Raw genomic sequence first — 16,739 nt, forward strand, 5'->3', positions numbered from 1 at the left:
CCGCTTGAGCGGAAGTGCATGTACTCAGGCTTCACGCTCGAGCGTGAAAGTCCCCACTCGAGCGTGGGTCAATTTTCTAAAAAATCCAGATTGACCTCCCAAGCTCAAATTCGACAATCAACCTACCAAAACTCATTTTTCTGGGCCAAAACTTTGAAAAACACTTGGGAACCCATAAAACAACATGTTTAAAGCTTCAATTCAAGAAATCATGGCCCAAGAGTAAACCAATTTATGCAAAATCAACATGAACTTTATGAATATGCTAATAATTCAACATGCAAGAACTTCTTTGAATTCAAACTCTTCAAAGCATAATCAAACTTGATAATTTGATGAAAAACAAGTTGAATGTCCACAATGACGGTGAAATTAACACATGCATGGAAGAAACCTTTGAAATCATGCCCAAATTACAAGAGAATGTACATGCATGCATGGTATGGCCCAATTTTAGTACAATTCCCATATGAATTCACTTAGTTCACTAATGATCTTGTTGAATCTAACTCAATTACTCAAAGGAGGGTTTAGTTTCTTACCTAGAGGCTCCAATCCACAAAATTAAGGTTGAGGCTCTACAAATCTTCTTCAATTGTCAATAATTCAAAGCATCTCTTGGATTTGAACTCAAACTCCAAATCTTGAACCAATCCCTCTATTCTCACTCTCTCCCACGTTTTTGGTCTCCAAAATGGCTGAGGAAATGTTATGAAGTATATGCAATTGAGTTCCAAACAATGGTATTTAAGTGGCCCACTAATGGCAATGTCGTAAATAATTGAACTAATGTAATTTAACGTTATTTGATCTAATTTAATCATACCAAATCAAATTTTAATTAAACCTACCATAAAATTCTATAAATTCTAACTAGCACATAAATCAAGTTGATTTCTGATTTGGACGCCAATAAGGCTTTCAATTTGCAATTTAAAGTCAAAGACATAAACAGGTCATTTTATCGCAAACAGATAGAAACACATAACTAATGCAATACACATGCAAATTAGTTCCAAATCCTTCCTAAATTATTGTTAGGCATAATTAAGCACGAATTAACGTTAATCTGGGGTTGAGGTTATTACAATTGGACCAAGATGGTTATCTCGGTCTGAAAATATTAAAGCATAGAAACCGAGCAAAGAGTTGAGCTCTCATACAATTAAAGTTGAAAAATAAATACAAGTATGGAGTGAACCGAACAAAAAGATAAGAAAAATTGAAGATTTCATTCAAAAGTGCATTATAAGAGGTGAGGCTATAGCCCAGTTACAATATCATCCCATCTTTTCAACTTTCATTACTAAAGATGGGGCTTCAACCCGGTTACAAATGCTTTCAAAAGAAAACAAAATCAGGCAAAGAGGTCATCCAACACTGCATCCAGGTCAACCCGAGCTTCGCCACCATGTAGACCGATGCCCGCAAGTACATCGGTCGGAGGCGCATCATCAACCGCACTTGACACCGATGGCTCCACCCGAGCTATCTGGCTGGTTTGGAGACCGCAATCATTGTTATTTGTTGGGGCATTGTTTGGATCAGGGGATCCTTCCTCTTCCTCCCCTTCTTGGAGAAGCTTTTGTTGGATGGTGTTGGCATAATCTGCCATATAACTTAGGGTAAAGTAGGGGGAGGGTTCTGAAAGACCTCGGTTTCTTGGTCATAACCAAGCTTTGACACAGCCGCCTTCCATCCGCATTTGAAAAATATGTCTTTTGCAGCTTCACACTACAAGACATAGGTGGCATCCCCTTCTTTATAGCCACGATCTTCAGCGTCCTCTATCTTCTTCTTCAACTCGGTGATATCTGCATCCTTCTTCTTTTCAAGCTTGGCCAGCTCACGCAGATAGCGGTCTTTCCGCTCAGCCAAAGCCTTCTGCTTGTTCGCTTCCACCAAGTTGACTAGCCCGGTAAGTTGGGCGATTTCAGATTCAAGCTCAGTCATTTTTTGCCTGGCTTCATTTAGCTCAGCCATCTTAGCATTAGCATCTGCCACGGCCAGCCGCGCTGTCTTGCGCAGCTCCAGCACGCGCTTATGAGCTACGTGGTTCTTCTGCATGGCCTGCAGAAGGAGAGATAGCGATTATTAAAACCAAACAAATAGATGTGTAAAATGGAAAAACAAATGAAGGGAGCACTTACCAGCATCATGAATTTAGTTGCCAAGCGAATGGCCTTAAGCTCGGTCAAATGATCGTGGTGTTCCATGTCTGGTGGTAGACACACGCTTTTAGTAAGGTTGAAGGCAAGCGTGTGGTCCTTATCTGCAACCACTAAGTCTATGTTTGTTTGGTGCCCACTCTGAAGGGCTAGCTCAGTTTGATTGCCTTGGCTCAGGGCTCGGCTGCTCTGTTTTGAGAAGCGCGCAGTCGTCCTCATCAATCAGTCATTGCAGCTCGGTCGAAGTAGAGCGCGGATGCTTGTTCGATCGAGAGGACGAGGCTCAGGCTGTTGGAAGGGCCACCACAGCCTCTTGTGTTTGACCAAATTGTGGTGTCTCGGTTTGAACCTCGCCAGCTTAAGTTAATGTTGTCTCGGTAATCAGGGCTCGAACAGCTTGGCGCTTGGCCATCTCTTGTTCTTCAGTTAAGGGAATGAGGTTAATTGGATCTGGATCTGGTTCTGGTGAGGGTTCGAGAAGGAAGTCAGTTACCCTGGTCTTCCTCCTTCCACTTTATATGTATGTAGGCTCGAAGTTCAGTAGCTCGGCGCAACCCCGATAACGGTACCGAAGTGCGGCGCGAAAGGCGTCCTGATTGGCGTACTGGTACTATGATTTTAGTTGGTCTAAATCTACATAGAGGAAGGACAAAAGCAACTGTTAGCACGGTGTAAAACTATAACCTGAAATAGCAAAGCAAAAAGAAAATCGAGGTATCCTTACCAGCAGCCCCCTTATTCCAGTTAATATTGTAGTCCGGTATCTGAGCTTCTTGGTCTTCAAAATTTCCAGAAACACAAAAAAAGTCGTCGTTATTCATGTCTTTGTCTGATGTATTTTTAATTATTTTCTCTCGGCCTCTTCTTATTCTTAAATAATACACCCAACCGTCGTCATTTTGGCCGAGCGAGTATTGGTGAAATAGCTTAGCCAATTCGAGGTTGAGGCCGAGCCGGCGGTTTAGCTCGACAATGCCGTTTATTATCCTATATGAATTTGTGGAGAGCTGGGTGGGGCAAAGTCTTGTCTGCTTAAGAAATTCACAGATGAGAGGCTAAATGAGAAATCGAAGGCCGGCTTCTACAATGGATATCACGGTAAACGGGATGAAGCTCGGTTTGCCCCAAGGTGTTGTTTCTAGTTCGGCTAGGGAGAGGTGAACGTCGTCTGGAATCTGGTAGTCCTTCCGAAATTTAGCTATGGCCCCAGGGGAGTTTACTAGAAATTGGTATTTACCTATGGTAACTTAAGGTTGTAAATAAATTAAGCCTAGCTCGGCGCGGCTGGGGCTTTGGTTGGCTCGGTTGAGCAGAGCTGCCTAGGGGCAGGGTGCAAAGGCGTGCCTGGCCAACCTAGTCAAGTCTGCAAAGTGGAAATAAGAAGTGTTATGCCCAGACAGCTGGACCGGACTAAGTAAACAGACAACTTACAGAAGAATTGTAAAGGCTTAACTCAGTTCATCTGAATGACAAGGAGTTCTCAGTTCAGTAGTTCAGAAGGGCCAACATAAGGCCTCTAACTTGGTTAGAGGTTAGTCTGCAGGGTTATATCTACTTTCTTAGTTCTGTCTTAAACAAGACTACAAGTCGCCTAAAACAAATGCATAGTCTGGTTATAGCACGAGTTTCTAGCTCAGTTGTGGGACATGAAGGTTCTTAGATCGGTCGTTTCACAAGGAGTGGCTCAAGGACTTAGTTCGGACATTGGGAAAGGTTTCTAGTTCGGTCTAATGCGCACCTATTGCAAAACAGGTTCCTAACTCAGTTGTGGTGTTATTTTGGATCAAGGCATCACATTACAGATTGTTTGTGAATCCAGTTAGTGTGATTGAGGACTTATCATGTGGTTTTTGGGGATTAGGTGGTTCTTACCCATTTGTGTGAAAACTATAGGAGTGTGTTTCGGAAAACATGTGTATGTATTTCTATACTATACATATTCACAGAGTAAAACAAAGAAAAAGAAAGGATTGAGTTACTTACAGCTTCAAAATCGAGGGATGAAGGTTAAGTCTGTGAGGGTACCAGCAGGAACACAAGCTTTGCAAGTGCTATGGTCGTGAAAATGGAGACTCAAAGGGCTAGTGAGAGAAGATGAACAGTGGAGCGTTTGGTTCAAAAAATAGGGTTTTTGTATAAAACACAAAAATGGGCAGGACTGTTCAAAAATTGCGAAGTATGAAAACGGTTGTGACAACTGTACTTGGCCAGTGGGAGCAAGCCACGAGTCTAGGGGAATAGGTAACGATTCAGACGTGCTTGAGAGGCAGAATGACGTGCAGGGCAATTGACAAGACATTTATGAACCGGGCAAATCGGTAGTCCAGTAGAGGATGAGCTCGGTGGTATAACTTGCTTCAGTTCAGTTAGCTTGGACATTTTAGCTCGGCTGAAGAAGAATAATCCCAAATCATGCGCTGTAGATGGAATTAAAAGGGCAATTGAGAGAGTAATTTGTGTGAAGTGTGGGCCGAGCTAGGACCGGGGTAGAGAGTGGGCTGAGCTATGGGCCGAGGTAAATAGGTTTGTGACCGGACCCTGTTAGCTCGGTCAAGAATGGCTGCAATTAGTTCGGTTAAAGTATTTTGGACTGAGGTGAGGGTAAACAAGGACCGAGCTATGCATTGCCCATGAAGACACCGAACTGAGTATGTCAGAGGGCATAAGTTGGCTCGGTCGTACTGTTATTCTACTGTGGTAAAACCATTTCCCTTGAGTAAGCAGTGGAAAGGGTGTAGGAAGATGAGCATTACTTTTCTGATTATTATGAGGACTCTGCTAAGGAGAGTAGAGTCTTATTAGGATTGTACAAACCATCTCACTTGGTTGGTAGTGAGTAGGGTGTGTGATTCCTAGAAGGATTCTTATAAGGAGAGTTGAAATCCTGCTAGAATTGTGCCAAACAGAATCTATAAAAGCTCATGACCAGACCTATGTACAGGTATCACAATCTTTACTCTAAAAAACACAGAGCTTTTTGTCTATTATCTATTTGCTGACTTAGGCATTGGAGAGATATCCGGCACACACCCGCCGGCTAGCTCACGTTTGTGTTTTCAGGAAGCAAAGCGACAACGTTTGGAGGAGTGCAAACTTGATCAACAGAATTATACGAGAAAAATATTTCGTCATTGTACAATACACATATATATATATATATATATATATATATATATATATATATATATTAATGGACAGATTTTTTGAACAAGCTCAACAACAACCTTAATTCAACCATTTTGTTTTTATTTGCTTTCAGATCTCTATTGTTAGTGGTATTGACAACAGATCTGTATTATTGTAGTGAATAGTTCCTCATAGTCGTCATTGGTATATCTGTTGTTCGGTTTGGATCTGTTGTTCGATTCTATCGTTGTAGATCTGTGTTGTTTGGTTTTCAGATCTATGTTGTTCGAATTTGTCTTCTTTTTTTTCCTTGAACAAATAAGCAAATTCTCTCTCTCTCTCTCCCCTCTCTTTTTAATTTAATTTTTTTGTAGTTGGTTATTGTTGATTGTTTTTGTTGTTGATGATGATAATGAATGTTGGCTTAAATTTGAACAGATCTGTAGCGATATTGAAGAGAAATGTTCAAAATTTGAACATATAAGGTTTGTTTGGTTCAACAGATAGTAATCTGTTAATTTTTAAAAGTTTAACTAGATAAATTTTTTTGTGAATTTTTTGTGTAATATTTGAGTGTTGGTGGTGGATAATTTCAATAGATAGAAAAATTAGTTTGTGACTTTCAAACAGATAGGAAAAATGAGCTATTTTAACAGATCAGAAAAATTGAACAGATAGAATTTAGAAAAAAAAAATTGAACAAATAGGGGAAAAAATTGAACAAAGTTAAAAAATTTGAACCAATAGACCAAATATTTGAATAGATAGACAAAAACAATTAAACAGATAGAAAAAATTTGAATGAATGGATATAAATTTGAATAGATAAAAAAAATCAAAGGATAAAATTAGAAACAAAATGTCATTTAGGATTTTTCACCATATTATTTCACAAAGTATGGACCTCTCACCAATAAAAAAATATCTACTGGACCTAATGTCTTATACTCTCTTTAGATTGGATTTATCACCATTTTTTTTATTATTTATTTATTTTTTATCTTTGGTCAACCTTTTAAATGTTTTAAAAAATTTCTTTTAATAAATTTTTTAGATCCAGTTACATTTTAAAAAAAATGTAAAAAAATATTATAAAAATTCATTAAATAAAAAAAATACAAAAATTCACTACATTGGTGAAAAGTCCATTTTAAAAAGGGTATAAGATATTAAGTCCTATGAGTATTTTTCTTTAGTGAGAAGTACACTCTTTAGCTTATTTTAGAAAGTATGTTAAAAGTCAGTTTTTTGACTTTTTTGGGTCACATTACCTTTCTAATTTTTTGTATGTTTAAAAAAGTCAAAAAAATTGACTTTTAACTTACTTCTCAAAATAGGCGTGAAATATTGTGGTGAGAAGTAGATTTATTATTTTGAAGGACATTTTGTTTTCAATTTTACCCTTTAACCTATCTATTGAAAGTTCAATTTTTTTGAACTATCTGTTAAATTTTTTTTATCGTTTCAACTTTTATGAACCTATCTATTGAAATATTTTTTATTTCTTCAATTTTTTTGAACTTATCTGTTCAATTTTTTTAATCTATCTGTTTAAATTCATCAAGTCTATTCACTAGGCCTATTGTTTCTCTATCTGTTGAAAGTTTACCAAATAAATTATCTATTGAATACCTCTGGCCTACTCAGATCAATTCCCTTATTTGTTGAATTTTTTTCTTTCTATCTATATAAATTGATTTCACACACACACACATGGATTTTTCTTACTTGTTTGATTTTTTACTTTTATCTATTATATATATATAGAGGAGAGAGAAATGATCTATTTTGTGTATTAAAATTTTTATCAATTGAGTTTCCAAATGAGTTTGCGCACGCATCGCATGTGTCCGGCCGCTAGTATGTATATATAATATATATATATATATATATATATACACATATATTATCTGTTTTACGTTTGTTCACCATTCTTCGAAACACAAGCATAAAGCAAAATCAAAACCAGTCGAAACTCTTGGAGAAAAGATCTAGAACGAAAATGAAAACAACATAAATGAAAGCAAAAAACGAAAACCGTACTCTGAGTCAATTTTCTTGTGAGCAATCGAAGTGGGTTTCTGTCCTTTCATGGCGTGATCTTCTGAAACTAAGAGACTTCGAGAGTGAGAGACGAATTCGAATTTTCAAAACTCGTAAAGTGTTGAAACATAAGAGAGGAGTGAGGTGAAACGTCACGGGTATTTATAAGGGCAAGAGGGTTGTAGTTGTGAAATGGAATGAAATTGAAATTGAAATTGAAATTCAGATGATGATCAGGAGATGAACAGATTGGAACAGATTGAAACCCCTCTCCTCTCCGCCACCGCCAAACGAAGATGAACAGATCGAAACCCCTCTGGTTCTATTTCTCTCTCTGTATGTATCTATGAATTCTAGAGAGAGAGAGGGGGGGTTTTGATTGAACAGACATGTGGATCGAAAATGTATGGGTATTTTGGTCTTTTCGTAAAAACATGTCCTTATGAACATCATAATCAAATAAATTTATAATTGGACTTATATACCAAGTGTTTTAAAAAAAATATAAAAATTCACTAAAATTTTATTTATTTTATTATTATTTTTATAAATATTTTACTTTATAGATATATAGAGGATAAATACATAAAAAAAAATTAAATAAAATTTTAAATTTTTTTAAAGGCAATAAAGCACGAAAAACAAAAAATTAAATTATTTTAAAAATTTGAATGTTGTTCCGTTCTTGTAGAATTTGTAAAATTTAAATTTGTAGAGTGATCTCATTTATAAAAATTCTTGAAAGCATCCCATAAATTGCTTCCACAAATATGCAAAGAATCATATATTTGTACTGTTGTTGGTGTAGAGAAAGAAAACATACCTTTCTTGAAATAAGATTTAAGAATTATTTATTCTATATAAATTGAGACATGCATAAGCACAGATGGAATAGCACAATGAATTAGTCCATATTACAAATAAGTGAGTTAAATAATAGTAAACAGAATTGTTTCTTTTGGAAAGTCTCTGTTGAAGAAGAAGGATACTACGGAGAGGCCTTCCTGAAGTCAACATATTGAATTATATCATGTAAGTTTTCCCCTAATTCTTGTTGAATTTTTTATGCCAATTTCTCTAAATGTTTAAGTTGTTAAAAAGAAGAGTAATTTTATTATTTATATTATATTCTCAATTCACCCTCATATGGTGGAATTTTTTTTATTTTTTTTCATAATAAGCAAACACGTGAAAACATTTTAATTATCAGATGGTGCGGTTCAAATGCGAAACGTATATCAAGCCTATCCAAGGCTTGAATGCCCAACTCTGCTAAAGTAGCTCTAATGAGATTATCAAGCCTATCCAAATTGAGTTGAGGTGATGGTTTTAAAGTATCGGGAATAGATTTCGAAGGAAAGGAAGAATTTTGCAGAGTTGGATTAGATTATCAAGGCAAGAATTCGCATGATAAGTATTGTAAGCAATGGTGCTACTTTGATTTCTTGATAAAGGAATTTCAGACATATAAACATATTCTTATTGAGTGATGACATATAAACATAAATTTTATATAGAGTGTCAAACACAATGACATAACTTAATAGTGACCTTTCACTTTAAAACAAAACATCCATAAACATGATTTCTATTTACAACAATATTACTATCACAATATTTTTATGATATTTTTTGTATAAATTTTTATATATGAATATAATTTTTTATTTTTATTTCCACTATCATTTTTCTTTCTTGTCTATTCACTGACATTTATTACAGTATTACCAAATATCGCCATTCACATTTATTACAGTATTATTGAATTTTTGTATTTATATATATATATATATATTGTATTTGGTGAATTTAAAAAAAAATCACAAAATATTATACTTCTTAAGTATAGCTAGATTAGCTGTATTTAAAAAATAAAAAAAAAATTGCTTAAAATATTAAAAAAATTCAGTAAAAATAAAAAATAAAATAAAATAAAAACTTGGAAAATAAAGAAATTTAATATTTTGTGTAAGTTAAAGCAAAGAAGATAATTGTTGTTTCTTTTGAAATGTCATGAACAAAATGTCAGTGTTATTTTTTTTTTTTTTTTATATGTAGAAAGGTTAAGAGGTAATATGTCATTTTAATCTAACAAGAAAAATAAGTATAATTTTTCAAACGTGAGAAGACAATCTACATTAAATAGTAACCTCAAGGATACCAAGACAATCTACATTAAATAGTAACCTCAAGGATACCAGTGTAATTTACCCTATAATCAATAACATCACAAGAGATATAATGCATAAATAACTTGAATGCACTAATGTACATACCCTAGGGGTGTATAGAGTGCCTTGTCATCTCCTGATAGTTGTTTTCATGTCAATCACGTCCCTTTAGGATCAACACACTCTCTAAGGCTCATTTCTCCTAATTATATTAGAATTGACCTCTCAAAATAGTCGTAAATATACCCAACTTAGGAGTCATTCGTTTCCTAGCACTCATTTCGTTCACCCAATATGTCAACCTAGGTATGAATTGTTTTCATACCTCAACTCTGGCACATGACACTCCGACACAAGATGTTGCTACGTGGACATGTCAAAAATTATATCCCCACAAAATCTATGAGTTTGTTAAACGAAAAATGAATAGAAAAGTGGGGAAACTATTATTTTTTTTGGTAGGTAGGGCTAGCTCAAGGGGGCAGCAAGTGAAGCACTTGTTTGAGGCATCGGTATAACAGAAGTCCTCATTTTGAATTGAAATCTCATAGGTAAAATAAAAAATAAAAAAAGAATAAAGAATGTCGGTAGCTTTTCCAAACTAAAATAAGATTATCAAATTTTCTGTCAACTTCATACATTGGCTCTTCACCACACTACAAGAAAAATCATTTTTGGCGACTAAATTTTTAGTCACCAAAAGTCCGCTTTTAGTCGCTGAAAGTCGAGTTTTTACTTTCAGCGACTAATTTTTTTAGTCGCCCCTTTTGTCGCGCATTCGTGGTCGCGAGAGGTATCGGCGACTAAACTTTTTTTAGTCTGCAAAAAAGAGATCTTTAGCGACTAATATTTTAGTCGCCAATAGTCCATGAATCGCCGACTAAACTATTTTGTCGCCCAAAATAACACTTTTGGCGACTAAAAGCTTAGTCGCCAAATGTTCTTCTGTAAAAAAATAAAAAAAAAAACAAATTCTTTGGTTTTTCTGAGATTCGAACCGTGAACCATTCCAACTACCAACACCTTTACCAACATACTTCCTCCACAATATATATTATTTATATACTATTTTGACCGGTATTCATACAAAACCATATATGTAAATATAATTATTTTTATTGAATATAATTTATGTAAAAAATAAATTATTTATTAAAAAAAAATGTATGCCACTTTTGGCGACTAAATCAATTATTTAGTCGCCAATTCTATGATTTTTGGGCTACTAATTAATTTGTTGTCGCTAAAAAAATATGTTTAAATTAAAAATAGCACTTTTGGCGACTAAATCTGTTTTTAGTCGCCAAAAACGTCCCGTTTTGGCTACTAAATTGAAATTTAGTCGCCAATTCACTGTTTTTAGCTACTAATTTGTTTTTTGTAGCCAAAAACCTTCATTTTCAGCGACTAATCTTTTTTTAGTCGGTAAAACTGCTACATTCGGCGACCAACAAACAGTTTAGTCGCTAAAACCCTGGTATTCGGCGACTAATTCATTTTAATCGGCAAAAGGCTTCATTTTTGGCGACTACATCCAGTTTAGTCGCCATTTGGTCAACTTTTAGCGACGAAATTCTGAATTTTAGTCGCCATTTGTGCTTTTTCTTGTAGTGCCAAAGACCACATTCACGTGTAACTAGTAAAAGTCCATCTCCCACTCTCTCACACTCATAAATTAAGAAAATAGAATTTGGTTAAAATCATGTATTCTTATGAATAATTTCATTCAGTAGATATTAATTTCACTAAATTTAATTTGTAGGGAAAATTTTTAATTTTTTCATACACTTGACATTTTTAAGTAAAATTAAAATTTATTGGTAGGACATATGAACACGACATGATAATATGAAATAATAATAGATTGGATTAGAGCATCTCCAATCTTTCATCAAATTCACCAAATCTTACATCAAATTTAAATTTGATAAAAAATTAAGTAAAAAAAAGTCCAATATCCTTTCATCACATTTGTATTCTTTCATCTCTAGTAAAAGTATATTTCAATATGTTCTTAGTCTAGAAAGAAAAAGACAACAAAAACAGGCTGACGTTAATTTTTTGCTTTAGGCCCCATTTGTGGTTGAGTCGACCTATTTGTAGGTTGAAGCTTTTCTCAATTTCTTCCTTCATCGACCACCAATTAATGCATGCATATGTGAAACATTGAGCTGATTGTGTATTCCTTTGTCTTTCTAATAATTGTCACTAGGAAAAGAACGAGAAGATAGAAAATTAGACACAGCTGGTTGTGGACTTGAAATGGAAAACTCAAGTTTAAATCATGAGATCAAAGATAACTACGGCGAATTGGAAAATTCCATTAGACAATTGTTAACATGCTTGCCACCATCGTCGCCTCTTGCTGAGAATTGTATCTGTCGAGTTCCCAGAAAACTTCGCCAATTAAACGAAGCGGCCTACACACCTCAGATGGTTTCTATCGGACCTCTTCATCATGGTGAAAAACACTTGAAAGGCATGGAAGAGCAAAAGATGAGGTGTTTACAGTCATTTCTTGCTTGTGAAACAATTAATTTGGAGGATTGTGTTAAAATGATAAAGAATTGGGAAAGAACAATCCGGAATTGTTATGCAGAAAGCATTAAGCTTAGCAGTGATGAATTTGTCGAAATGATTCTACTCGATAGCAGTTTCATCATTGTGGCCATGGTGGAGTCCGACTTGGAATACTTTCTGGGATCAGACTTGCTATTACTTGAAAATCAGCTTCCCTTCTTTGTTCTTGAGGGACTTTTTAACATAGCCTTCAACTCTCAACTTTCATTTCTAGAACTTTCAGTAGCGCAATTCAAAAATTTCTTTATCACTAATCACAAACCTGATTTAAAGCGAATCACAAGAAGATCGGGTGTACGACATTTTAATGATTTATTGAGGATATATCATGCACCATTATCTCAAAGGCCAGTGCCAACAAACAAATATAAGTACCTACGAATTCAAAATGCAGCAGCACTTCACAAGGCCGGAGTGAAGTTTGAGGTTGGCTCCTCATCCGAATGTTTGCTCGACATACAATTTAATAAAGGAGTGTTGAAAATCCCACACTTGTGCATAACAGACAATACAGAACAATTGCTTAGAAACATCATTGCTTTGGAGTGGTATCTTCATGGACAGAACAGCTACATAATTGATTACGTTGGTTTCATGGAGAACCTTATTGACACCCCTGAAGATGTAAAAATCCTTGAAAAGAATGGAATCTTGGAGCACTGGCTTGGTGACAAATCTGCTGTTTCGAACCTATTTAACAATCTTACAACACATGTTCCTATGAAGAGTAGCAACTACTACTTTTATGGCATTTCTGAACATTTGAATTCGTATTGCAAGGTTCCTTGGCACAATTGGAAAGCAACACTAAAACGAGATTATTTTAGTAGCCCGTGGAGAGTTGCTTCAACAGTTGCTGCAATTGTATTACTTATGCTTACTTTCATACAGGCCATTTGCTCTATCATCTCCCTTTGAATTTAAGACACTTATGTTTGTCTACGTATGTATTTGAATTCTACTACTGTGTTCTATTATTGTTTGTTTTGACATTCTATTGTTTTCAATTGTATGTTCAAGTTGTTTTTCTATGGTTGTATTAATAGAAATAATAGAATTACTGCAAAACGAATTGAGGATTCAATTCTATTGGATATGGGATGTTATACTATATCGTTATGGATATAATGCTACCTTTCTAGTTTCTAAGCTCTGCCAAATTCTTAAAACTAGTTGTCAACTTTACTTTCAAATTGTAACACTAATATTCTTATGATATTGAATCCTCGTATTGCTTTCAACTTTTTCAAGAAAAATTTCATTGACTTTTTTTTTTTTCAAAAAAATCTTTTGCTACTCATTTTGTTCCATGCTCAAATGTGGTCTAACCAACCATTTTGACGAAATTGTTTTTTTAATCATCAAAAAGAAAATTTACTGTCGAAACAAGAAAAAGTAGAGATTAATGGCGCATCAATAAACTATTAAAGGAAATTGGATCATGGCTAGATAAAATGCATCCGAATCAAATTGGCACCTATAGCAATTCTGGTTTAAACCCAACCCATTTTGTATTCTGGACTTGGGTTTCATGGTTTCGTATTGTTGTTCATGTCTTATTTCCCTTTTATTTCCTTGAGTTTAGCTATTGGGTTGTATTGGTAGCGTTTGGAACAGGTTAGTAACTTGGTTTTCAAATTTTTGTTGCCCAGAATTTTACTCCTCCGCTCGAGTGTCACTTCTTGCGCTCGAGCGGGTTTTGTGAATTCTCAGTACTTTTGTAGGTCTACAAAATTACTGGAATAGTGTATTCTACGCACAAGCGGTGCTTTCTGCACTCCAGCGGTCTCAACTCGAATGGCCTTTCTTACGCTCAAGCGGCCTTTCTTGCTCTTGAGCATTGGTCTACTGTCTGCAAAATTACTAGGAGTGTGTAATCTACGCTCGAGCGTCACTTCTTGCGCTTAAGTGGAACAACTTATTGTGTCTGGATGCTTGAGCGTCACTTTTTGCGCTCGAGTTGACTGTGCATATTTCAGTCCGTAAAAGTGACATTTTACATCACTTCTTCATTTTATTCTCTCTCTAAACATCTTTAAAACCCTAGATCTAGAGTTTCTCTCTCTAAAACTCCCCCTCTCTCTACATTTTCACCTAGATTTGGTGGTTTCTCTACCCGTGTGCCTTTGTTAAAAATGTAGAGCATCTCAAGAGTTACGTTTTCATCCAAATAGAGTTGGGTTTTGGCTTCATCCGAGTTTCTTCCTTACTTTGCTCGTCTTCTAGCTTTGAGATTGGAATTTTCTACGCTCTTCTATGGCTTTTAACTTAGCTATTTGTTTTTGATAAACAATATTGTGATTTTGGAAGATTTTGAACAAACCTAGGGTTTGGGTTAAAATAAGAAAAGGGGTTTACAAATAGATGTATTGAAAATGGTTATGGGAATAAATATGAGGCTGTGTTGTAATAAAATTATTGATTTTGATACTTGGGTTGGATTTTGGAAGGAAAAGAGAGTTTGCCTTAAAATGTCTCAAACATTTATTTTGTATAAATAAATAAATTTGGTATTGCAAATGCGAAATTGAATGGATATTTATATAAATGGTAGAGTTGGATATGTATTACCACTCACCTATGGAATTTGGATAATTTATTTGTTTTGGAGATTGTATATCTATTTAGAAATATCTGTTTTGGACTATCGGTGAAGGATAGCTATGATTGTTGTAGAAATTGCATGAGAATTAGGTGAATTGAAACTAATTTCTCATCCATTTGCATTGAGTGTTATCACATCTTTCATACATTGTAAATGTATGATATTTGGGAAAAGAAATGAGATATACTCCATTGAATTAAGTTAGCCGGAGTGTCCAGGGTGAAAGTCCCAAAAACCACAAGTATACATAGGTGCCAATTTCCGCAAACAAAATATCCGTAAAATGGCAAATAGAAGTGTTTGTATGATGGCTGTATTGGTTAGCAGGGCCGGCCCTGAGTTTCCGGGACCTAAGGCAAACTAATTTTTCGGGACCTTTTTAGATATTTATTAAAAATAAAAATAAAAATCACTTTGTTTGGTTTAGAGTTTTCAAAAATAATTGTCTAAGTTTACAATTTGTATTTTTTTTTATATTTTTGTATTTGGTAACATTTTTTCAAAAAAATATAAATATTATAGTTTTTAAGCGTATCTAAATTAGATATATCTACAAAATAAATAAATAAAAATTGTATAAAATAATTTTTTAAAAAAATACTAAAAAACACATAATTGGGCCATAAAGAGAAAAAAAAATAGGCCACTTAAAATTAGGCTAACGACTAATACATATACATATATTTTATATTTTATTTTTTAAATTGGACTAACAACTAAAACTTATAAATATTTTTCAATTAAGCCTTTTATCAATTGGGCCAAATAGATTTGTTGAGGCCTCCTTTAAAATGGTCTAAATTAATTAAACAGAATTGGACCATCTTAAAATTTTAATATAATACAAGACTAAATTTTGGGGCCCTTTTTTGGGCCTAATTTTTGGGGCCCTAGGCACAGGCCTTACCAGCCTTAGCCCAGGGCCGGCCCTGTTGGTTAGAGACCCACTGAGTTGTATCCTCAGTTTAGTTGTCTAATTAAAATGGAAATAACTCATGAATGGAGATAAAATGGATCGAGATATAAGTTCAACATTGTATGATTTTGCAAAAGAGTTATAAATGATTTTATCACAGACATTGTATGTGCATGTCACACTTATATCTTTGTTAAAATTCATATATTGTGTTAGATTATTTCTACTGGGTTTTGGCTCATCTTATTTCGAAAAATCATTTTCAGGTGCTGGTGATATGCCTCCACCAAGAATTTAGCTTGGGAGGATCGTGGAGTTGAAGGCTTAGTTTGGTTCTTTTTATTTTTTCGTATTTAACGTTTGTACATGCCTATGTCTTTCTTTGTATTGAGCTTACGACTCACTTTTGATGTACCCAAACCTTGACTTGGAAAGATGTAAGCTTTTAGGACATATAATTACTTGCTTAGATTTTATTACATTGTTAATGTTTGGTAACACATGCTATAGATTTAGAGTGTTCTATTTATGAATGTATATCGCATGTGTCACCCTTTTGTACAATCGACTCTCGTGTAATAGAAGGACATTATACTATGATTCATAATATTATTTACTTATCATTTTAGATGGAATATTGCATTTATTTCGCGGGCATTACAGCACCCACAATCCATTAAAATCATATGCAGTCCCAAAGCAAGCACAAAGTTGGTTACATTGTTATGGTTAAATTATTTAAATTTTAAAATAAATTTTTAACTAGTAAACTAGGTTTAATTGGTCAATGATTTGTACGATCTTCTCCAATTGGACCACATAAACTAAAGCCTAGTTTAATGGTTTATTCAATTTGTCGAGCAATTCATGTATATCATCTACACATAAAATTAGATTGATCCGATAACCGTAACCTATTTAATTTATCGTGTTTGTCACCAAAAAAATAAACAACAATTGCATATTTAAAAATAAGCATTCCTTTTTTTTGTGATAAACATGATAAATTGAATAGGCTACGATTATCAGATTAACCTAATTTTTTTGTGAATGATATAAACGAAATATCTTATAAAATAAATAATTTAAATTATCAAAATGAGTCTCATGAATTCTAATATGGACAGGAG

The 16,739-nt window shown here is 34.4% G+C and overlaps 1 protein-coding gene across 1 annotated transcript; it reads left to right on the plus strand.

The window, feature by feature from the left end:
* Positions 1 to 8,240: 8,240 nt before the first annotated feature.
* LOC114322629 (UPF0481 protein At3g47200) lies at positions 8,241 to 13,237 on the plus strand. Its single transcript, XM_082896531.1, has 2 exons — positions 8,241 to 8,369; positions 11,721 to 13,237. The coding sequence occupies exon 2, from the start codon at positions 11,771 to 11,773 to the stop codon at positions 13,004 to 13,006; it is 1,236 nt and encodes a 411-aa protein (XP_082752657.1). The 5' UTR covers positions 8,241 to 8,369; positions 11,721 to 11,770; the 3' UTR covers positions 13,007 to 13,237.
* Positions 13,238 to 16,739: the final 3,502 nt, after the last annotated feature.

Source organism: Camellia sinensis, chromosome 11 (genome assembly GCF_055761805.1).
Source record: "Camellia sinensis isolate YWXY chromosome 11, ASM5576180v1, whole genome shotgun sequence".
Classification (NCBI taxonomy): domain Eukaryota; kingdom Viridiplantae; phylum Streptophyta; class Magnoliopsida; order Ericales; family Theaceae; genus Camellia; species Camellia sinensis.